The sequence below is a fragment of the Medicago sativa genome, chromosome 7 (assembly GCF_051527215.1).
Source record: "Medicago sativa cultivar Bolivia chromosome 7, Bolivia_mono, whole genome shotgun sequence".
Classification (NCBI taxonomy): Eukaryota; Viridiplantae; Streptophyta; class Magnoliopsida; order Fabales; family Fabaceae; genus Medicago; species Medicago sativa.
This window is the reverse complement of record NC_140755.1, coordinates 91,475,210-91,499,279: the sequence shown is the minus strand read 5'-3', so window position 1 is coordinate 91,499,279 and position 24,070 is coordinate 91,475,210. Positions and strand designations below refer to the sequence as shown.

The following is a 24,070-nucleotide window of genomic DNA, read 5'->3' as shown; positions in this document are numbered from 1 at the left end:
GAATCAATTATAAACAGTAAATTGTATATTTTATTATTACAACCTATTATTTTCCTTTATTGCCCTTTATCAATTCTCCTTCTTTATCAATTCTCCTTTAGCAATGTCTATTTTAGTAATTATACATTCAAAAGCAATTTTGATCAAAATCATCCAAACAACATCCAGTTTGTTTAATCAATTCTACATAATTGTATCCAAACATAAATCAATTCTCTCAGAATCAATTCTGTCAGAATCAATTCTATCAGAATCAATTCTGTCAGAATCAATTATATTCAAAGCTGAACCAAACACACACCAAGTGAATGCTTTGGTTCAATCAATTGGTTTTTCAAAACTGATACTAAAAACAAAAACAACACAATAAGCTAGGCTGTCTTTCCAAAGCATATTCACGTGTTCCAAGAAAGTAAACTCAAACACTACTACTCTACTCTGCAAGTGTAACGTTCAAACTGACATAAACCACATCACCAAGACATCCATCTCAAAACTCAAAACTACAAAAATGAACGTTAGCAAATGTGATGTGAGTGATTCCAACTTCAAAATCAAATGAAGAAGAACACGACAACAACTATGGCTTCTCTCTTAATCACACTTCTTCCTCTTCTCTTTTGTCTTCTCTTATCAGCTTCCCAATCAGCTCAAGCTTCACCCCATTTGCCAGGCTTCCTCTACACAAGAACTCATCTTATAAGTACTAGTAAATCAAATTGTTGTATATTTGTATCTTGAAAAAGTACAGAACATAGTCTCCATGACTCATGTGATGCATTAGGGTTAAGATTCGGTAATAAAACAAATTTGGATTCACATGTCTTTCTATTTCTATCTATAATATTTGTTAATTGCAATGCCCAAGCCCAACTTTAGTTTAAAGAATTTACTAATCAATTTTTTAAAATATGTCTCCAAAACAATTGTTTTTTACTCAAACAAGCTTTAGACATTCCATTAATAATAATAGAAGAAACACAAGCACAAATATAATAGACGTTATTATGGAACTTCTGAATGTCAAAAAAGCGATTCTCAAGAGGTATATGCTTGAGAGTTGGCCCTTGAGCTAGAGAGTGATGAACACTATCTTAGCTAATCGCCTAGAGTAAATAAATAACCTAATAGACGTTATTATGGACTACTTATTTTATGAGAATGCAAAGGATTTATAATTAGAGAGAGTGCATTTTGAAGATAAGGGAGGGAGAAATGATAATATCAACAACAAAAAAACTGGAGAGAGAAATGAAACTTTTGGATATCATGAAAAGATTCTGCCCGCGTGGAGTGGTGTGTAGTTTCTAAATTGTACACATAGAATATATGACTTAATGCGGTAGTTAGGTTCCCGCATTGACGCAATCAATCATATAAATAGTCGGTGGATCAAGATCAAATGGTGCATATTTTATGTAGCCATCCGATCTTAATCTAACTGTAACCTATGTGACGGACTACGTGAATGCAGGAACTTGCAAAGGAATCTGAAATCAGAATCTCGGCTTAAATTAATGGAAAAAGTAGGTGTTGGTACTGCAGCATTGTTTCACACACAACTAGTATTGTACTTTTTACGTTATGTTTGCTTAATAATTAAGCTACTTCGTTGGTGCTGATCTACTACAGATCGAATTTAGCAGCCTTTGTCAAAATATTCAGCGTAATAACTAAGCCACTCCTTACTTACACACCCACTTGAAAAAACGAATCTAACCCCTCAATTCTTATAAAGGATGTGTCTCAAAGTTTGCTTTGACACATGAGTTTATCCTACAAAGTTTATCTATCCTCTATTTCTTTGAACCGAAAGAACTCTAGCTTCTTTCATTCTTCTTTATCCCTTCCATGTCTTGCATAAGCCTAAGGCTTCCACCTGCTAGAAAGGTATGGAAGAGCTTCACTTCTAAACTTGGTAGTAAACTTCACAATATTCGAAAATCGAAATCCATGAAAAAACAAAAAAAGCATCTGAACACCAAAGCTATAAAATCATCTACCAGTATCACTACCAAGGCACCTAAATTCCTTGCTGCTAAGCGTTTTCGGCGCAAAAAGTTAGCTACTGTTAGAAGTGTATTATGCAGCTTCAACAAAAAGCCAGCACCTGTTTATATTGATGAGCTCTTCAGAGAGCCTCCTTGTGACTTAGTGGGTTATTTAAAGCCACAAACACCAATTCACAGACCACAAATCGAAATAACTGCGAAGATTGGTGATTATCAAAGAGAGAAGAAAGAAGTGGCAGAAGGAGCAAGCAATCGATCATGTGACAGAACTAGTACATCAGATGATATGTGGGAGTCTGTGGCATTAGCTTCACCTCAAATGCAAGGAATTGATGAACGAGCAGAGGAGTTCATTACCAGGTTCAGAAAACAGATGGCAGCGCAGGAAAGATTAGCAAGAAATTTGTAGAACATGTTCTTGTTTTTGTGTAATAAGGTTGATTGATTGGTACGTAGGAAGAAAGCAAGAAACAAAATCCTTCTTGCTGGTTTAGTTATAAAGAAAACTGGTCTTGTATTAATTATAGATCTTGTAGATTATTAATGACCAGTTTGTATTGCTATTTTATCTATGTCAATTTATTCCAATCCATATAGCATATACCATTAACGGAATAGAAGAGGTGTGCAACAAAACTCCATCAGATTGTATCAAGAATTGCCATGAACAACTATGGCTTCTTTGTCTGCAAAACCATTACTAATTTCTGTTTGTTACAATTGAGGGGGTAATGTTTGAAAAAAAGAACAGCGAGGTTTAAATGAACTGGAAATCATTTATCTAGAACACCAAAACAACATTGTAATTTTTTTACAATGATATATATGCATGAAATGCTTTTGAGTAACTTCTAAAATACGAGTATTTCTCCTGTCTTGTTATATCTTTAACAACTCTGCATTGCAAAGAGAAATTTAATAATTATTTTTTGGATCACGGTTTACAAACATAACTGAGCCAGAAATAGAACAATCAATAGTAATACTACTAGCATATACTTGAACTGGTATCATTTGCCTTAGTGACCCTAAGGTTTCTCAAAGACATAGTAAAACGATCGGTATACACATGTAACGTTGGAAGTTGATACATAAAGAACAGATATAACAACGGCCAAGTGTTCCAAATGCTAAAATAATGCATAGTACTAACAAGCCACAAGGCTGTTCAAATATCAAGAGTTCCACTCTGTCCCGCTTTCTCGCTAATCATACACTCTGCCCATTCCTCTTGGCAGCTTGAGAACATCACAAAGGCTTGTGGCTTTGAACTGAAATGAACACAGGCCTTTTTGGCCTCTCCAAGCTTAGTTCAGGAAAAATTCTTCATTGGGTCATCGTGATGTACTTTCTTCATCCTGTATGCCTCCATATCCTCTTGAGTTACCTGTTTGGATTAAAACGATTTAAAAATCTGCAAGGAGGACATGTATTACAAATAAAATTATCAACCAGTGACATGGAAAAAACCATACCTGATCATTCCATCTGACATTATATTTACGCTTCCTCTCATCTTTCTCTTCTCTCTTTCTTTGATCCTCCTGTAAAATACCAGTACAATGCACATGAATATCAGAATAATTCACCTCAAACAGATTCAAATATCCAGAATAAATGACTTTATGCTAAAAAGAACATCCATAGTGCCATCACGTTTCTACAGATTACATGCAATATTTAGTTTGAATCAATGGTGTCTAGACCTTGATAATTAAGGCAGACGAAGTTATTAGCAAAAAATAATAATTAACTCCACAGAAGGTAGAATAAGAAAAAAACAATAGAACTCATTAACATCAAGGAATGTTGAAGAGTAAAAATATATACCCAGAGGAGGTGATAACAAATATCAAGGAATATTGAAGAGTAAAAAAAATATATGTGGCTGATAGATCTATATTACCTTTTTGAGTGCATCGGCAAGCAATTTTTCATCCAGAACTACGTCTTCTGGAACATCAGTTCCCCATGTAGCAGGCCTTTTCTCTTCTATTGGTTTAGGATCCTCTGTACAGATTCAAGAAAATAATTGAAGATCAATAATGAGAAATCAAGATACAGAATACGAATAACCACACCAATTATCAAACATAAAAGAAGAAATTAATAACAAAGAGAAGAGAGGGAGGAGATAGAGGCGCAGCAGGGATATGGTGTCAGCGTACGAACCTGCAGCAGACTCCTTACGTGCAATATTAGCTCTCATAAGATCACCTGCAGCCTCAGCAGCCTCAATACCAGCAGCACCAGTGCAATAGCTATTACGTATTGTCTGCTTGCAGCATTTAAAACCCCACTGGTGATCCTTCCACCATGAGCCCCAAACAGTTGTGTGGTTGTTGATGTAAACATCCTCTTCATACTTGCTTCTGGGGATTGCGACTTCCTATTAGAAGCAACAGATAAATAACAGTTATTATCATCCTAACGAACAGCAAAACCTAAAAGCATAATGCTTAGAATTGAACGAAAATCAATGGCGAAGCCTTGATAAAAAGAGCAAATCATATATAAAATAGTGATATCACAAAGAAGCAATGATGCATAGGTACGAGTACAGTACCAGGTACGGGATACATCATTTAAAAAAAAAAAATTGAAGGTACGGGTACGTCAATAAAAAAACATGAGTTTTATTATATAATGCAAGATGAGAAAGTTAAATTGTTTGATTAACATCAGAACATCACAAGTTTAAATAGTAAAAAAATGTGTCAGGTTAGAACAATAAAGAAGATCAAATACATAAATAACAGTTATATTGTTGTATTAGTATATAAGTAAACCGCAAATTTAACTTCAAACGGAATAATGAGAGAAGGGAGTAAGAAGCTTTAAAGTATGGGTAATTCATCATTTTACAAGTACTCATGCTTCAGTAAGAAGCATTCTGTGTAAGATTGATATGCAAATTGAAATTGTGAGATAATAAAGAATATAGAATGCATTTCTTACCTGTCCCTTAACAATTCTACCAGCACGATCATACTCAACTTGCCTCTCACTCTGACCCAGAAGAAGTTCTCTTGGAAGTTTGTCCTCGTCAGCTGCATTGCCATACTTCTCAATAATAGTGTCCTTTGTTTGAGACTTCAATTTCTCCTTCATGACCTTGAAATTCTTATAGAGTAATTCAGCTTGGGAAGGAGCCGCTTGCATGTGAACATCTTGTCCCTTGTCAAATGCTTCCCAGGCATGGATGTTTAAGTCCTTGAATTCCAAAGCTTGACCACTACTTCTATATTGGTTATCACCCTACAAAATAAAAACAAAAACAAATTTCAACCCAAATACAAAGATTAACACGCAAAAGAAATAAAAAAATCAAATCATCAAGTTTTCTAAATAAAGTAGACAATTTACCAAGTAAAACTTTTCATTTGGATCTGCCTCTGGAAGAGGATCTTCACGCATGGACCTGGTCTTGGGGTCATAATGTGCAGAATTGACATCAAGATTTAGAAGATATTTTGCAGTATCCTCTCGAATACGTAGGTTCCTGAAGGTTAAGATATATTTACGTTACAATTCATGTAAGAAAAATTATACAACTGATAATTGTAATTAACGGACCAATCAACTTCGCCCTGCATTATTACAATGAGAGCAACATAAAAATTACCTCACAGTTCCTGTACTCCCACCGCCTGTTGTTCGCACACGCTTCTCAACCTTTGCAAAGTCCATCTGTTTGCTTTCATCAACCTTTGCCTCGTCTACCCTTAAATCATCTTCATCTTCAGCCTCATCAATTGCAGCACCCTCATCATTTTGGTCGCCCTTCTCCAATCTCTTCAGCTGTTGTTCCTTCAAGAACTTCTTTCGAGCGTCGTCTCGGGCTTCATATCTCTCAATGACTCGAGCATATGTTGAAGCATCATAACCATTCCATCTGTCCCGTTTGCCATCATAGTCAAGCTCAAAAGTTTCTACCTTTTCATCAGCAGCAATGTGCTTGTCTGTATGCTTTGCTCCTACTTTCCGTGGTCTTTCCATGCATGCCTTGGCATTATGTGTCATAGCTCCGCAGCTATAAAAAGAAGATGAATATTAAGATACTAACCTAAACTTGTACGAGAGAATGGCAATCTACTTAATATATGTTGAGACGGCAATCTGCTTAATATATGTTGAGACAAGCAAGGTTATCAACCTTGACAGTTTTGTTATATAGTTTGAACTCTTGCATGTTGACAATTCAAGTTTGCTAAGGTTCCATGTGTCTACCAAAACTGTCAAGGTTGATAACCTTGCTTGTCTCAACATATATTAAGTAGATTGCCATTCTCATTCCAACTCTATAACAAAGCAAATGAAGTAAAAATATGATTCAATAATTGACCCAACCCAACTATTAAGATGCCCTTCGCCTTGCAATAATATTATCTTGTAGATTAATAAAACATAACAAAATAAGATCCCTACATTAACTAAATTAATTAATTAGCTCCAGTACTTATAAACCAAATATGCAGTGCAAAGTAGATGCAGTTCCTAATATGCAATTCAACCCATATATCCAACAAAATCAGTCAAAAGGTCATTTTAACACAAAAACCATGTATTAATCCAGGCGTGTAAACTAACAAGACGAATTTAGTTAAAAGATTTTGTGCAAGTTCAATTGTATTAGATCAAAAGTGTTTACGAACGTCGTAACACATTTTTCATAAAAGTCATGAGTTTGAGTTTGACAACTGTTGAGACAAACCACTAACACATCGAAAAATACAATAGATATAACCAAATACTAGATTTTATTTTGTTATTAAGTTGATAGACAAGATACATCCATCACATTTGGAGGCACAACACACATAAAAACATTGCTTTTAAAATAGTGAAAGAGATCACTTACTTCTCACATGCACCTTTCCTATACTTCTGGGCCTGAAAAGTTTTAGCACCTCTATCGTACCATGATGTGGTGTAGTTGGGATCAGATTTCCATTTCCTTTGATGTTTCAAACTCTACATTTGAAGGAACAGAAAACAGATAAATATGCTAGTTTCTATATGTCAAACATGACAATTATCAATTGTGGATCGCAGAAAATAATGTTTGCTCACATGACAATTATCAATTGTGGATCACAGGAAATAGTGGCTGTTCAAATTCCGCTACACAACAGTGCTATAACGCCACTATTTCACAATATTTTGCACTAAATAGCATATCGCAGAACAACGGTGATTTGTTCAAATTCTGTTATGCAATAGCGCTATAGCGTAAGACCTAGAAAAACTAGAAGAGAAACTATTAAGAAGATCTAGAGGTTAATGAGTTGGAGAAAGACATGGTTTTCGATAGAACACTATGGCGTCATTTGATTCATGAAGCACCGACCCCACTTAGTGGGAAAAGGCTTGGTTGTTGTTGTAATAGCGCTATAGCGGCTATTTAACAACACTAGATTCTATGAGCATCTCAAAAACTACAACAATAATAATAACAACAACAACAACCAAGGCTTATCCCACTAAGTCAGGTGGGCTACATGGATCAAATTACTGACATAATGTTCTATTATAAACAATATTTCAATCCAACTCATTAATCTCTAGATCTTCAATAATAGTTTTTCTAGGTCTACCTTTGTCTCTAAAGATCTGACTTGCGTCTGATCTAGTCATCTCTCTATGTGCCCAAACCACTTAAGCCTAGTTTCCACCATCTTTTCTACTATAGGTGCTACCCAACTCTTTCATCTCAAAAAACTAATAAAGGAAAGTAATATGGAGGAGAGGAAAAAACTTACGGGTCTCTCGGCATTAAGATACCAAGGCGCAGATGACATATACTGAGGAATATGGGGATTGATTTCCTTGCCATCTTCATCAACCTCAGCAGGTGCAAGTCCGGCTTTACGAGCTTCCTCAAGCTCAATCTGTTTTCGATGATCCTCCCTGGACTTGAATGCCACTGCAATCCACCGAATACAAAATTCATTAACATGCAGAAACAATCTAATTAAGTCACAAGATCAATTCAAAAGTACATAATTAGGTTTAATTACAATTAAAAAGAGGAAAAATCAACTTATCAAACAATTATGCAAAGAGTTTTAATTAAATTCATGAACCCTAGTCAAGTTAAACCAAAATTGAATAAATATATAAATATATAAATTTTATATTATTCACGTTCTTCAATCTGAATTGGATCAAAAAGATGGTTTCATCGATAAACAAGATGTTCGGGAATGAAAATTTGTAAAAGGATCGAAATTGAATTGAGGAAAAAGATATGTACCTGAAGCTGTTGCCATTTTGTGATCAAACGCAGAATAACGAGTATTGAATCGAAGATAAATGAATCGAAGAATCACACTCCAATTTGGGATTTTAGGTAACTTTGCGATTTATACCTTTTTTATTTTTTATTTTTTTTGAAGGGTTGTTATTTATACCTCTTGTTTTTGTAATCTGGATATAATTGAGTAAAGGCGGTGATTCTTCTTAAACGGCTGCGTTTCAGTAACGAGCCGGTGTTCAGGCCCACTTTCAAGCTTTCCAGAAAAGCCCATATAAATTACACAAGTCACATTTTATGGAGTTGCTATCAATATCCTCTAATTTTCTACCCATATCCCCCTTTTCCTTTCAGAACTAAAATGCCTAAATTATCCCTCATCTTCGCGCTCTTAAAAATTAGGCTTAAACGCACTTTTCACCCCCTAACTTTGCATAAGTTGCAATTTTGGCCCCCTATTAAAAAAAATGGCAAAAGTGACCCCCCATGTCTACCCCCTTTTGCAAAATGTCAATTTTGACTCAGTCAAACCTATGTGGCTTGCCACCTGTGTATTTATTTTAATTTTCTATTTTCTTTAATTCCACGTGTATAAGTAGCTAATAAAAAAAACAAAAAATCACAAAAAAAAAGCATGGCACGTGAGAGCTTCATCTTCTCCTTTTTCATCTTCATCTTCTTCATTGCTTCCATTTTCAGACCTTCCATTTTTTTTCTCAAAAAAGAACAAGGATCCTAGGATTCAAAGGAACATCCGCTAAACACTGTAAAACTGAAAAAACAGGAGTCAAGAACAAAGGTGAACTGAAACCACTGCCATCTTTTTCATTTTCCTTTTTGGATCTTATACAACCATCCTTTTTTCTTTCTTTTACCCAACAAAGTATATGTCGTTTCTTTAATAAGAATTCAAAATTGAATTACAATTGGTATCTTCATCACAGTTTTGAATGTTATTAGCCATATAACAAAGTACATTAGATTGATGGAAGAAAGTGAACAAGTGAAATGTGAAGAGAAAGAAGAATCAGAAGAAAAATTATGGGGTTAGGGTGCTGGAACAGATGAACACATTCCAATATAGTCTTTAATAACACATTCCATTTTTCCCCAATTCCTTTCATGTCCCCTTATCTTTCCCTCTTCCATCGTATCACAACCCTTCATCTCAATTCTTCTCAGTTCAAAACCCATGAAGAAATTGCATTTTATTTTCAGAAAAAATCTTCCACACCCATGGATGAAGATGAAGGTTTGGTTTGGATTGATAGAGGATGATTTTGGGTTCTTAAAAGCTTGATTTTTTGGAAGACAAGATCCCACGTTCAAACAGCAATATGACACAACAAGTTCATCTGTTGTGATTTTGAACACTCAAGAATGGCAACAAGTTCAGTCAAACAGAAAGTTGAAGATGCATAGTTAGTGGAAAAAACAGCAATGAAAATCCTAGATTCTTTGATGGCTTGAAGATGCATAGTTTGTGATTTTGGAAAGGAACGTGCCATGCTTTTTTTGTGATTTTTTGTTTTTTTTATTAGCTACTTATACACTGGAATTAAAGAAAATAGAAAATTAAAATAAATACACATGTGGCAAGCCACATAGGTTTGACTGAGTCAAAATTGACATTTTGCAAAAGGGGGAAGACATGGGGGTCACTTTTGCCATTTTTTTTAATAGGGGGCCAAAATTGCAACTTATGCAAAGTTAGGGGGTGAAAAGTGCGTTTAAGCCTAAAAAATATACTCCTTTTGTTTCTTTTAAAGTGTCATTTGAGTACATATTTTGTGTTTCTATTTAACTGTTGTTTTGATGGTTTAAGAGTATCAATTCCTCATACTTACTCCTTTTCAATGAAACTAATTAATGATATGATATGTATTTGGAAAATTCAAGTTTGTTTTTTTAGGCAAAATTTATCTTTTGGTCATTTAAGATTAACAAAAATATCGGGTTAGTCATTTAAATTTTTTAAGTTTCAAATAGGTCCTTATTACCCTTTTAAGGACCTATTTGAAACTTAAAAACTTAAAAAACTTTGAATAGGTACATTAAATTAATAACTTAAAGGACATATTTGAAACATAAAATAACTTAAATGACCTATTTGAAATTTAGAAAAACTTAAAAAACACATTTGAAATTTAAAAAACTTAAAGGACTAACACGATATTTTTGTCAAATTTAAATGACAAAAAGAGATATTATACCTTTTTTTTAATACAAAATTTGTTTTTATATGTGAGAATTTAAACTTTGAAACAAAGTTTTCTTACCTCTAATAATAGTTTGATGATTTTGGTCTAATCTTTGTCGATGTAATATATTAAATATAAAATATTGTTGATAATCTACACGCGTTAGCGCAATTAAAAGAGCGGAAAACGGACATATAAGTGTCCATCTTTTCGCTAGTTTTCTTTTTTTTTTGAAGGATTTTCGTTAGTTTTCTATAATTATTTTAATGTGTTAGAATATTTTCCATTTCTCAAAAGAAAAAATTATGATAACGAGTTACTATCTATTTTTTGTGTTTATTTATATCTAAATGATGTTTTCTATTTTTTATAAAATGGGGGAGGATCCCAACTCTAAATTAAGATGATGGAGTTTGGAGAGTAACATTGACAATAAGGACAAAAACACTCTTTTACGGGGGTAAGCCAAACAAAAACACTCTTCTTTTTTTTGGTACATAACAAAAACACTCTTCTAAATTGCCTAGATGCAGAAAATGTAGGCAAGTGTGGAGGCGTCCACATTATTTTTGTCTAAACAATGAATCAAAGACATGATTTTCTTTCCATTGAATGAGCATACAAGTTCCATACAATCTAGGAATAACAAGTTGATTATAATTCTATTCTAAAACAAAAGTTGATCATAATTCTAGTAACTCAGTTATTTCCTCAGCTCTCGCATAAACATCGTGCCAGAAATCCATATCTTGGCATAAACTCAATGAACTAGAATCAAAAACTCCTTCTTCTGTTCCTAATGGAGCTTGAAATTGATAATTATCAACACCAATGTCCATAACACCACTTGTCTCAATGCTAGAATTATCAGATGACAAAACTTCACACCAAAAATCATCATCCAATGCAAAATTATTTTCTGCCGAATCAACAACATCATTATTATTGTTGTTGTTGATATTATTGTAACTTATATCATTATTTGAAGTAGCAATGCTACTATTATTATGTGATGACACGTCACTAGAACACTGTGGCCTATCATCTTCATGATTTTGTTCCTGTTTGGTGTCTTGGTCTGAAATGGAGGCGTCGACATGAAAGTCCAACTTGGTTTGTTTTTTATTTCGTTTTGTACTGTTGTTGTGGTCATGTTGGTTTTGTGGCAGCCTTTTCTTCAAATGGGTGTGCCATACATTTTTTATCTCGTTATCTGTTCGTCCAGGTAACCTTGCTGCAATAGTTGACCATCTGCATCATCATTAAACCATTAAATAAATATTTGCACAACAAAATCATGCTTGATTTTGTAATATTCATTAACTAAGTTAACCAAAATTAGACAAAAAAACATTTTTATTTTACATAGGTTTCTTTCACCGAAGTTAATATTATTCGAGAATTCAATATAATCTCAGCCTACTTTTGAAATTTGGTTTACCACGAAAGTATGATATTTTTCGCAGGACAAACTCTAGTTAGTCTCCATATCACAATTGTTAATAATAATTTGATGTGATAATCTATGATTAGTTTTTAATAGTGTTAATTTAACTTAAAAAAAAAGTGGGAGTATTTTTTAGTAGAAAAGAGAAAATCCTTTGCTTTTTGGAGTAGTACTAATTTTATATAGCACGTGAAAATGTTGTAACATGTGAAAGAGACTTCACAGACCGACGTATCCATCTGTACCAATCTTGTTATGATTTTGCTTCCCTTAAAACTAAAGATAAATCAAAAGACATGGGGCCAAACCATTATTCATTTTCTCTCTCTCTTTTTTTTTTAAGGAAATTAAAGGTTCGACTGAATCATTCTTTGCGTGAACATATATTTTTTTAGGACTAAATCAATCAAAATCTTCAAAAATATTAAATAATTAACTTTTTTTAGTGTAAAAAAACTTTCTTTACTTAATTAATAACTAACTTTAAGTCTTTAATACAAACTTTAATATTATTGTCATACAAACTGTTGAGCTTGCATTCAATAAACATTGTATTAACCTAACAATTGTTCTGATTTGTCATGCATTTGTATATTTCCATTAGTTAAGTTTGTAAAATCCCAATATCACATGAATTTGGAATCCTCCATCAGTTCAATGCTATACAGAGCAGAATATTAGCTAGGTTGTGGAAATGTAACTAGTTTTTATTTTACCTGTTTCCCAACATTTGATGCAAATTGATTATTGCGTCCTCTTCTTCTTTGGTGAAGTTACCCCGCTTGATATCCGGCTTCAGATAATTTGCCCATCGTAATCTGCAACTCTTTCCACACCTTAGCAATCCTGTTGATAAAATTGTAAAAAAAAATGAGAAAAACTTTGGTTTATTTCATGAGAGCAATACAATACTATATATGCAATTAAATTCATATTTTAATTTTCTTTAAATTAGTAAAGGCTTGAATTGGAAAAAATTGTACCAGCTTGTTTGGGAAGAGCACGCCAATTGGAATGACCATAAGTGTTTATGTGATTGATGAGGATTCGATCTTCTTCTGTAGTCCATGGCCCTTTCTTCAACCCCATTTTCTCACAGCAGGGAGCTCTTCCCATTTTGTAGTAACTAATAAATCCAAATTATGTGTTGTTTTGGATTTTGCACGGTCTCGTGTTTATATATATAGTACTAAAATTAAAATGCCAACTTGATCAAAAGGTGACACTAAAGTTAAGAGTTGAAAGTTGAAACTTCAAATCTCACACGGGGTAAGGTACTTTGATTAAATTAATATATAAGCACGACGGTCATGCAAATGTGTACATAACAGTCCAAAAAATAGATTATATAATAATAATATTACAATTCGCACATTATTTTTAATTTTCAAATTGAGTAGTCGTTTGCAATCACTTTTGTAAGTATTTTATTTGTCAAATAAAACGTGGGGAGGTGCCTAATATGTACATGTAGCATTGTAGCTGTCGACAGCATGACACTGATTAACGTGCATTCACTATGAGGCTTCTTGTCGTTGTTCTTGTTCACGTTCAACATGTATGTCCTTTATTTCAAACTCTAAGTACAATATTTGACTTTCAGGTTGTTTTTAATGGTAACACAGGTGCAATAGCAAAAGCATTTGTCTTTTTATGTCTATAATGGTATGAGCCTAAATGTCTAGTTCAAAAAAAGGAAGTCCGGCGTAGAAACATAAGTCAAAGAGGAGGATGCCAAGCGGGAGCTACTCCAACGTCATCCCTAAGACAAGCACACTCTACAACGTCGGGGCCTATCTCGACGATTCTACGTATAAGAAGATTTACTTGACTTAAATGCATCTTATAATTTCAGATATCGGAGACACAAATGTGTAATGTCTATTCATATATGTTTTAATGGTCACTTGAACGAAAATAATAAGGATTAGGAGCGTACATGAGCTCAGAATAACTAAAACTAGGAGGCTCACCCCACAAGTATATATGATCACTCGCTAAAAATTTACTTAAATCCTGCTTACACTGCCCCTCTTACTTTGTTATCGCATGTGTCTTTCTAGGTATACCGTTTCAGATTTCAAGAAAGAAAAAAACCATATGAGAAGAGGGAGAGTGAAGATCATATTATCGATGTGGACTTGTGTGTTCTTACATGAACATGTCTTTCGTTGCGACTTTCATAAAGTTCTTAAATGAGTTTTTCTAAATTGAATTAAAAAAAATTATCAACTAGTGTTCTAGTTGGTCAAGAGAACCTTTAATGTTGCTTGGTTTTCTACTCTCAAGGTTGTTTAAGATAAATGGTGATGGTTCTCATTTCTCATAATCATGCCTCCAATAGTTCATCTTATAGCTATTAGCGGCCTTCCGTGATTCTAATTATTGCAATTTGTACTGGATCCTCATATCTTGAATCTTAAAATTTTCTCATATAAACTTTTATGTGCTCTATAGCATATCAAATTTTCTAATTTAAAACTTTTCTTCCGGTTAATCCAAAAATAAAAATGGGAAATGCACACGTACGCAACAGCTATCTTCCTTAAGAAAAATAAAAAACAATCTTTCATTCCAGTCAAAAGCAAAAAGGAAAAGACAATCTTTGATTTGAAGAATCTTATAAAGTATTGTGTGAGTGAAGATTCACCTATTTTATTTTGACAATTCTAACATAATGTAAATAAATTATTACTGAAAGAAAAAAAAACGTTTAAAGCATAACGTAAATAAATTATTACTGAAAGAAAAAAGTTTAAAGCAGTGTCATATTCTTTTTCGTGTAAATCACCAAATTCATGCATTTATAAGACACTACATCTCTAAATTATGAATATTTTAACATCAAACTTTACTCATTTATGTCCTTTTATCAATATTATAGATCAAATTAAAAGTACGAGATTAAATGTATAATTTTTTTTGGTTAAATTAAACTGGAGTCTTTGAGAGGTTTGTAATAGATTTATCATTTAGGTTATTTTGGTCATACATAAGTCATTTAAGTTTGAGGTTTGTTACAGATTGGTCCTTTAAGTTATTTTGATCACATATAAGTGTTTTAAGTTTGTAAACATTTTCGATTTAGTCCTTCTATTAATCAAAAATTACATAAATGATGATGTGGCAGAATGACTAAATCGAAAATGTTTACAAACTTAAAAGACTTATGTGTGACTAAAATAACTTAAAGGACAAATCTATTACAAACCTCAAACTTAAAGGACTTATGTGTGACAAAAATAACTAAAATAACCAATTTATTACCAACCTCAGACTTAAAGGATATTCGGTGTAATTTAGCCTTTTTTATTAATAGTAATGTTAGAGACCAAATTGACAACAAATTACTAAATAGTATAAGCATCTAATTGATAGTAGATGATTAAGTATAAAGATCAACTTGAATTTAAATGTATACATTTGACATAAGGATTAATAAGAGTAAAACCCACTTGGGTTCTAGTTGTATTGGTTTGGGACCTAAGAGTGTACTCCTGCTTGAGGTTTCAGGATTCTCTCTGGTGTCAATTTAGGTGGATTAATTTAGATTCTTAAAAAAAAGGATTAATAAGAGTAATTTTTTTTAAGGAGGATTAATACGAGTAATGTTTAGTGACATTTGATAAATTTTCGTAACTATTTGAGAACTTTACAAGAGCACGAACGAATTTGATTGTTTAATTATTTTTGTTAGACCGGGTCTAAAAGGCGTCAAAGAATGAAGCTGTCCTATATATACCTGTATTGATTAAGTCGGTAACCCTTATTTCTATATTATATTCTTCTTTTAGATGAACAAGTAGATTTTGCTTTTGCCTGAACATAACGAATAGAGGAATGCACGAATTAGACATTATTTAGTAGTAATAATTGAAACAATAGTTACAAGACAAGTCAAAGATATAGTCGTATAAATGTAGACTTCAGGCATCCAATGTTGAATAAACCATTATCACTCATCCATTGTATATTATTTTCTGGAGTATGAACTCAATCTTCTTTCCCAATTTATGTCCTTGTCAATGAAATATTTTCTGTGTCCAGCAAGTACCAGCCTTTGTTTTGTATCACAGTTCATAATGTTAAAGAAGTTATAAAGTGTAGTTTTTAAATATTACAATAAGTCACCGCGATTCTAACATATTCACCATCATACTGAACATAGATATAGCTTTTGTAAAATTACGATAGGTCGTTGTGATATTTCGTGTTTAGATAAAATGAGTCACCTTCTTGTTTTCTTGATGTCTCCGGCTCCTTTTATATAGTGTTGAAAATGAGGATAAACAAATCCAACCATAAAAATATGGAGAGAACAATTATGATATATAAATGTTAAAATCTTTTTTTTTTAATTTATATACAATAGTATAGTTTTTATATTATCGCATTATTGCTTAATAGTAATGTTATGATCATTATTTTATCATTGGTGAGTTGATGTTTTTTTTAAAGAAGTTGAGTTGATATATTTGTTATTTACTTTTTTCATGTAATTTTGCCCCTATTAATCGAAATTTATGAATCGGGTCACTGGACTCATCGCTCCTTTAATTAATCTTAATCTTAATATATATAAATGTTAACCAGGTACCATATGCTTACACTTTACAACTATAGCCACTATGCCATTTCTCTTTTTGTTGAAATATTGTTGCTTCCAAAAATAAAATACATGACTAAAATATTTTTTTAAAGCCCCAACCGCCCTAGCGGTTACCTCTCTCATAGCAGTTATTTTTTAGTAACTTTATTGATAGTAGTTCTTTTTCATATTTTTTTGGTGTACGCTAACTACGTGTTACGATATTAAAGTTGCATCTTTAAAATTGTAGATAATTTGAGTGATCCATATGATAACATTTTTCATTAGAAACTTCACTTTTTCCTGTATTATATTACATGAAGTTTTTGTTCAGAATTTTTATTTGCAAAAATCACTACAGTAGACTATAACATTACTTTGTTTTGGCAAAGTAATGACTTTGATTTTATATTCATTTTTGTTGATTCCATATTCATTTTTGTTGATGCAAACTAAATTTTGTTAATTTGCTTCTTTGAGATTTTGCATGTCGATCACTCTCAATTGTCACTTAGTTTGATTGTTTCTGAGTTTAAATGTAACTCTACGATTAATAGTATAGCCAATTTGATATTTTATATATGAAACTCTACAAAAACCCGTGCATCGCATGTTGACCACCAAGCCATGTTGGTTACAACAAAGCATTTTGACCACCAAGCCACTTGCTGTTTTTGTGTTATCATTTGCCTTCCACTACATGATATCCAATATTAAACTCCCTTTTCAAAAATTCTTTTTCCTTTCTTTCCAAACGGTTTTGAACCGTTTTTTCTCCTTCGCAATCTAAACCCAAAAGTCTGCGGTTTTCATCCATTTCTTCCCCTTTATACAGTAACTTTTTTTCCTTTGATGTGTATTTTGAACTATTTAATTTGCTCATTGTAGTCTTTATTGAAATGTTATACATAATACATTTAAACATGTCGACAACTAATAATATAATCTTTGCTAAAAAAAACTAATAATATAATCAATCTGATGCTTATATATGAAAATCGAAATAAACCCGTGCATCGCACGGGTCAGGGTCTAGTATATATAAATGTTAGACAGTCTGACCTAACCCTAATCCCGCCCTTTTTGGTGGGTCTGAATAATTTTAATGAAAAAAAGGTTTTCCAAGGATTTGAACCGGGCACCATATGGTGGCACTGTACAAGCTTCACCACTAAGCCACCTCCATTTTGATTGAAATATTATTGCTCCTAAAAAGAAGTTCCTTTTCTGATAGCAATTTCATTTCATTATTAACGGTTCTTTTATTGATGATTGTTTTTTATTATTATTATTATTATTATTATTATTATTATTATTATTTTCCTTTTTCTTCTCATTTTTATAGATTAAACAGTCATTGCAGTTAGAATCCGTTTCTTGGTGTATGCTTACTACGTGTAATGATATTAAAGTTGGATTTTTAAAATTGTTGATAATTTGACTGATTTATATGATAATTTTATCACTAGAAACTTCACTTTTTAGTGTAATTTTGTTGGCCTCTTTGTTTCTCATATATTATATTAGTTGCAGTTATTTATTCTGACTTTTTATTTGCAAAAATCACTACACTTGATTATAACATTACTTTGTTTTCTTCCTTTGACTTTTCAAACATGTTTACTATTTTTAATTTGCTTATTTTAGTTGTTCTTTTAACATGAATGTAATTGAATATAAAGGTTGAGAAAGAACAAATTCAGGAACACAACCTGGTAATATTATTTGATAAGAAAATAAAGTTAATATGGCTTAAATTGGTATAATTTTTGCATTTTTTTGTTGCTTTTTGCAGTTATTTTATAGCATATTATTGAATGTATAATCAGTATGATATTTATATACGAAATTCTACAAAACCCGTGCATCGCACGGGTTAGAGTCTAGTTCATAATAAAACTAATATTTCGTATGGAGTATTATTGGCTAAACAATCACTAAACTTATTGTGTCTATGATGTTTTTAGTTGGAGGTGAGTGGATATGAAGGGAACGAGCAGAATCACTCTTAAATCAATCTTAGCTCACCTCCAAAAATGAGTAGGTTAAGAAGTGAGATAATATATATTTTTCTTGATGGTTAGAATTGTTTGATAGAGCATTAAATTCTACCAACCAATTCAAGCTACTATATCTTTTTTAAAATGAATGTCGTTAAAGATTTTTACACAATATTAAGAAATGCATTAATTAAAAGAAAGAAAGATGTTATTTTACCAAATTATCTTAATTAACTATTGGTTTGTTTTTCATTAAAGAAAAAATAATACTTTGGAAGTAGCGTATATAATATTAATTAAAGGGTAAAATTAAAAAGAAAAAGTAATTATTGCATTAGAAACTAAAAGTAACATTTATTTTGAATTTTTTTTTGACTAAAACGATACTCATTTTAAAACGGATGGAGTATAAACGTAGACACATAATAACACATGGAATACATTATCGTGTTAGACACCAAACAACAAACATATTACAAGTACGTTAGTTTTTAAAATCTCAATCCTTTTTTTTTGGACAAAAATAAACGATATTCATTCAATCAAATTGATAGAGTACATCAATACAATACAAATCCAAACTCGCTAAAAACAAAAAGGATGAATCTGTGAACAAACTCACAGCATCCATGTTAATAGCATGAAACGGCAAAGTACCTATGCCTACAAACATGACTAGTATGACTATATTAAAGTCTCCAGAATATTCATGTCTCTGGGTCTGCAACGTTGACGGCGCCAAAGTCATTGTCATTGATCGAATCTGCATTTGCTCAAAGCTAATCTTTCAACCTGAATCAAATAAACACCGCACTAAGACGGGAAATCAAAAACACACCGCACAAAGACGGGAAATCAAAACAAACAGAGTCGTTCAGAGACGACGAAATCACAAAAACAAATGAAAGAAAACAGAAAATATGTGAAATCACTTATTCAATTAGAATATAAGGAGGAAAAACAACTCGGAGGGGTGATTTTTGGGTCAAAATTGACCCTAAATCACCCCTCTGACAAGAAGAAGAAGAAGAAGAAAGGGGTGGCGGCTAGGGTTTGAGAAGGAGAGAAGAGATTAAAATCTCAATCCTAAACACCTAAATAGAATATGAAATGCTAACCATCGTAGGATAAAATTTGAGAGGGTATTTTTTTTGTCTATTAGCCTATTGGTTAGAGCTCAATAATTAAATGTGGAGAAGTGGAGTGTCCGGTATTCGAACTCAGGCCTTTACATAAATTATGTAATGTCTTTACCAACTGAGTTAAGCTTACGGGGACAATTTGAGAGGGTATTAATTGCAGGGTACCTTGTTTTGAGAAATTTCGCCGGAATACTTAAAAAAAATTAAAATGCACGTTAAAATCCTGAAAACGGATCGATCTTATGAGAAAAAAAAACAGTATCTTGAGTCCTTGACCAAAAAAAAAACAGTATAATGGGTTAGAGCATTTTATCAAAATAAAATCCGATTCTTGTTTAGAAGTTAAGATGTGTAAAACCATAATGTTGGTTGAGTTTAACAATTTAGCATTTCAAAAGAAAAATTAAACAATTTAATACAAAATCTACAATTTTTATTTTTAAATTCTAAAAAAATTTTTTTTAAAGAAAATCAATTTTATATCACCCACTTAGGGATGTAAATGAATATCCATGGATGCGAATAGTGTGATATTCGTGTCCGCTCCGTTGGATAAATATGCAATCCGTATCCTATCCATATCCGCGCGGATATCCGTTTAACGGGTAATCAGCGGATTTTGAGGTATCCGCGGGTTTATACAGATATCCATGAATAATATTTATAAAAATAAAATAAAAAAATTGTTTAATTTTTTTAGCTAAAATTTAGAAACAAAGGTTCTTCACATGCATTTTCTTTTCTTTTTAGTAAAACATAATATCCATACATTACAATAACAACAAAAATCATTGACCCAACAAAAACATAAATAAAGTCTCTTACATTTAATAAAAATAAAGTATTTTGATTTAACAAAAACATAAGTAAAGCTCACTTATTCAACAAAAACAAAACTCTTGCTTCAACAATCTCAGCCACTTTCACTTTCCTTTTAAAGGAGCGTAATAACTAACAACACTCACAATACCTAGGTTTTTTGTAGGAAGTTGAATGATATTAATGTTATATATGTAATTTACTCGGTTTAATAGCGGATATGGATATCCGCAGGTGTGGATACCATTAAATCCTCATATGTATCCATGAATTAGCGGGTAGTTAAAAAATCCGTTTATTTTATCAATGAATATCCATTAAGGTATCCGCTCCGTGTCCGTGGCGGATTTTATCCGCAGATATCCACGAGTGCGGATTTTTTTGCCATCCTTACACCCACTCAAACACACACCTTAAACGAGTAGTGTTTGGTTTATGTTTTTGGGCTCTACCAATAATAGGGAATGGATCCTCTCCTGTTAAAATGCCTCCTGTTTTCTCCTGTGGATGAATCTCAGCCCTCCATTCCTTTTTAATGGCAGATCAATGGCTTAGAACAAAACCAATTAAATCTGATGGATTTTTCCTAAAAGAACAAACCGATGAATTTTGTCTCTTTCCTTTCACACATTTGACATTCCTCACGTGTCCCCTTCCTTCATCCTTCTCTTTTTTCCCTCTTCCTTCCTTTTCACGTTCTCTGTGTATATTTTCTGATGTTGTTTAAGGTTGCTTTCATTTGCTTTCCATTTCTTATTGCTCTAATTAACCTAATTTTGAATTTACTTGATGGAAAATGGTTTGGTTGAATATGAATTTCAGAGTTTCTTGTCTCTGGCCAGGTTGAAATAAAACATTACATGCTTGGAAATAGTTACAATTGCTTGGATTTGCTTTGAAACACTAATTCAGATCATGTCATGATAATTGCTTGAAACCACTGATTTTGTTGTTGTTGTTTAAGATGACAGGGTTATGATGTTTTACAGAAAGAGTTTCTCAATGGAAGAAAGAGGAAAATGAAATAAACAGAATTTATGTTGAATTTAATTGGTTTTATTCTAAGCCATTGATCTGCCATTAAAAAGGAATGGAGGGCTGAGATTTATCCACAGGAGAAAACAGGAGGAATTTTAACAGGAGAGGATCCATTCCCACCAATAATAATCAAGCTGAAAGTAATTTTTTGATATTTTTAATGTGTTTGATTTGACCGTGAGAAAATTAATTTTGATGAGACTAATTTTGTTTAAAATTAAATTAAATGTGAAATGGTTTATATTTAAATGCATTCACATAACATTTGAGAATAAAAATTGTATTTTGATTCAAAAACTATAAATGATAGTTTTAAGTTAAAATAGGAGAGAAAATGACTACTTATGGAAAACCATTTACATTGCTTGCGTGATTTCACTTCAAGGATCTTTGACTTTGCTTGGGAATGAGAGGACAAAGGGATTTTTTTCTCCCTAACAGAAACTACAACTTGGGTCAAGCAGATGGCATGTGGTACTCTATCGCTCTTATTTCTTGTAGGTTTATGGCAGGCTTGGTGTTGGAGAAATAATAGTATTTTCGAGGAAAACCCTTGTCAGATTCATTAAGTGGTGAGGAAGACTCATGCATTACATAACGAGTTCATTACTTTTTGTCAACCTACGAGCTTTAACACATCTATGGCCCGAATTTTAGAGCATTGAAAACCACCTCATGAGGGTCTCATCAAACTCAATGTGGACGACAGTTTTCTTGAAGATAGTTTTTGCATGGGCGCTGGTTGAATTCTTCATGGCCATGTTGGGGAACTGGATAGCTGGGTACACTCATTTTGCGAGTGGTGGTGATGCACTCTTGGCGGAACTTCGTGCTATTCAACTTGGTATTGCAACTTGTTATGATCTCGGCTATACACACTTCATTTGCGAGAGTGGTTGTTTGGAAGCGATAGACTTTATTCTCAATGTGGCAAATGTAAGTTTGCATATGCATGCCTCTGTGTTGCTAGAAATCTCAGATGCCTTGCATCATGAGACTATCAGTTTAGTTCACATTCCAAGAGAGCAGAATATATGTGCTGATTTTATGGCTAAGAAGGGTGTCCATTCCGCTTCTTCAACTCACTGGGATCGTCCTCCAGATGGCTTAGAGTCTCTCCTTTTGAGAGACAAACTAGCTTTTTAATGTTTTAATTTTTTCTTTTTTCTGTTTCTTTGTCTGTTACTTTGTAACAACAACAAAAAAACAAAAACAAAAAAAAGAAGAGAAAATCAATTCTAATTGACATATAATCTTAACATGTTTTTTTTAGGGATATGTAATCTTAACATGTTAAAATCATTTTTTCCCACAATTACACTTTTATCGACAAAAAATAAAAAGATGGACATGGTTTTTACTTATTTAATATCGATCCCCACTTGAAGCAAAAAACTCTGAACAAGATTAGCCATATGTTCACACCTAAAGTAACTTATTTATCAATGGATGTTGACTCACCTATGGTGTCACTTGTTCAATAGGTGAAAAAGGCATGACACTTTCAAAATAATAATTTGATCATTTTTCATTATCTTCATGAATAATACGATCCAATGATTTAATGTGCATAATTAATCGGACCCCACTATGTTAAAGCTAAATTACTCTGGGGAGGAGGAAAAACTGTCTCAAATAAATTATCGAAATTTTAAGGCTGCTGACTTTTGACTGTTGATTATTGATAGTGTGCTCCTCCTAACTTGACTTCTAAGCAACGAAAGAATGATTTAATACTTCCAATTTTTGTCTATTCAGAAATTATTTTGTGTATGATGCAGAAAAAACCTTTTTCCTAGTTAAATGTACTTTTTTGACTGGTAGTTGAATGTAATGCCATAGCAAAATCTTTTCCCTGTTTTTTTTTTTAACAGTGCAAATTTGCCTCTTATTTTCAACAAAAGCTAATCTTTGATGATTGATGGTTTAAAGTTGCAAATTAATATTTAGTTTCAACAACTAAAGCTAATGACTACTTGGCTCCTCAAAAAGAAACTGGTCATCATTCAAATTTCGAAGGTGAATAATACTATATAAATCGTTACTTTTATTCAATATCTAAATGATCATTTGTTATTTCCATTTTTCAGGACCACGTGCTTTGAATGTCTCCATAATCTTTTTCTTTTTTTTTTAGGAAATGAATGTCTCCATAATCTTAAAAGGGCTAATATTGGTATAGCATATCTGTTTGGATCAATTATGAGGTGAGGAAAACGTTGAAACCAATTTTAGTGCAATGTTAACATGAATTAGGTTTCGTTCATAAGTCCTAGTTCAACTGGAAAAGAAATTAAAATTGTTAGGTTAGAGCCCGGAGTTCAAACTCCGACTTCTCCATTTATGTGTGTGAAGTTTCAAATGACTATTGCCATTTCATCTTTCTACAATAAATAAATAAAAATGAAATAGGTTTCTCATAATGTTTCATTGTTGAATTTGCTATAATTGGTTCTGTATTAAGAGTTCCAGCCTCATGTTGGCGAAGGAGTCATCCATAAAAAAAATAAAAAAAAAAAACCCTTGCATGCTCAACTAAAAAAAAATGTATTAGTAGCAGGGTGACA

At 32.5% G+C, this 24,070-nt stretch overlaps 4 protein-coding genes across 4 annotated transcripts; 2 read left to right on the top strand and 2 right to left on the bottom strand.

Annotated features, from left to right (window-relative positions):
• The first annotated feature begins 1,678 nt into the window (after positions 1-1,678).
• Positions 1,679-2,604, top strand: LOC146910207 (uncharacterized). The gene has a single exon (XM_085725340.1). The coding sequence runs from the start codon at positions 1,852-1,854 to the stop codon at positions 2,419-2,421; it is 570 nt and encodes a 189-aa protein (XP_085581466.1). The 5' UTR covers positions 1,679-1,851; the 3' UTR covers positions 2,422-2,604.
• Positions 2,605-2,913: 309 nt separating this feature from the next.
• Positions 2,914-8,349, bottom strand: LOC146910206 (pre-mRNA-splicing factor SLU7-B-like). The gene is made up of 10 exons (XM_085725339.1): positions 8,269-8,349; positions 7,775-7,938; positions 6,874-6,986; positions 5,638-6,045; positions 5,379-5,514; positions 4,971-5,270; positions 4,185-4,401; positions 3,919-4,022; positions 3,488-3,556; positions 2,914-3,399 (listed from the first exon to the last, which is right to left on the bottom strand). Exons 1-10 carry the CDS (start codon positions 8,282-8,284, stop codon positions 3,325-3,327), a joined length of 1,602 nt encoding a protein of 533 aa, XP_085581465.1. The 5' UTR covers positions 8,285-8,349; the 3' UTR covers positions 2,914-3,324.
• Positions 8,350-11,050: 2,701 nt separating this feature from the next.
• On the bottom strand, positions 11,051-13,182 carry LOC146910205 (transcription factor MYB14-like). The gene is made up of 3 exons (XM_085725724.1): positions 12,900-13,182; positions 12,633-12,762; positions 11,051-11,720 (listed from the first exon to the last, which is right to left on the bottom strand). The coding sequence occupies exons 1-3, from the start codon at positions 13,030-13,032 to the stop codon at positions 11,153-11,155; spliced, it is 831 nt and encodes a 276-aa protein (XP_085581850.1). The 5' UTR covers positions 13,033-13,182; the 3' UTR covers positions 11,051-11,152.
• Positions 13,183-22,199: 9,017 nt separating this feature from the next.
• On the top strand, positions 22,200-22,649 carry LOC146910204 (uncharacterized). Its single transcript, XM_085729416.1, has one exon. The coding sequence runs from the start codon at positions 22,200-22,202 to the stop codon at positions 22,647-22,649; it is 450 nt and encodes a 149-aa protein (XP_085585542.1).
• The last annotated feature ends 1,421 nt before the right edge of the window (positions 22,650-24,070 follow it).

Coding starts and splice junctions, on each gene's coding strand:
- LOC146910207 (XM_085725340.1), top strand. CDS start 1,852: ATGTCTTGCATAAGCCTAAGGCTTCCACCTGCTAGAAAGGTATGGAAG.
- LOC146910206 (XM_085725339.1), bottom strand. Junction 6,987..7,774: donor ATCTTAATGCCGAGAGACCC/GTAAGTTTTTTC, acceptor CTTCAAATGTAG/AGTTTGAAACATCAAAGGAA. Junction 5,271..5,378: donor CAAATGAAAAGTTTTACTTG/GTAAATTGTCTA, acceptor TTTATTTTGTAG/GGTGATAACCAATATAGAAG.
- LOC146910205 (XM_085725724.1), bottom strand. CDS start 13,032: ATGGGAAGAGCTCCCTGCTGTGAGAAAATGGGGTTGAAGAAAGGGCCA. Junction 12,763..12,899: donor TGCTCTTCCCAAACAAGCTG/GTACAATTTTTT, acceptor TTTTATCAACAG/GATTGCTAAGGTGTGGAAAG. Junction 11,721..12,632: donor CATCAAATGTTGGGAAACAG/GTAAAATAAAAA, acceptor ATGATGATGCAG/ATGGTCAACTATTGCAGCAA.
- LOC146910204 (XM_085729416.1), top strand. CDS start 22,200: ATGTGGACGACAGTTTTCTTGAAGATAGTTTTTGCATGGGCGCTGGTT.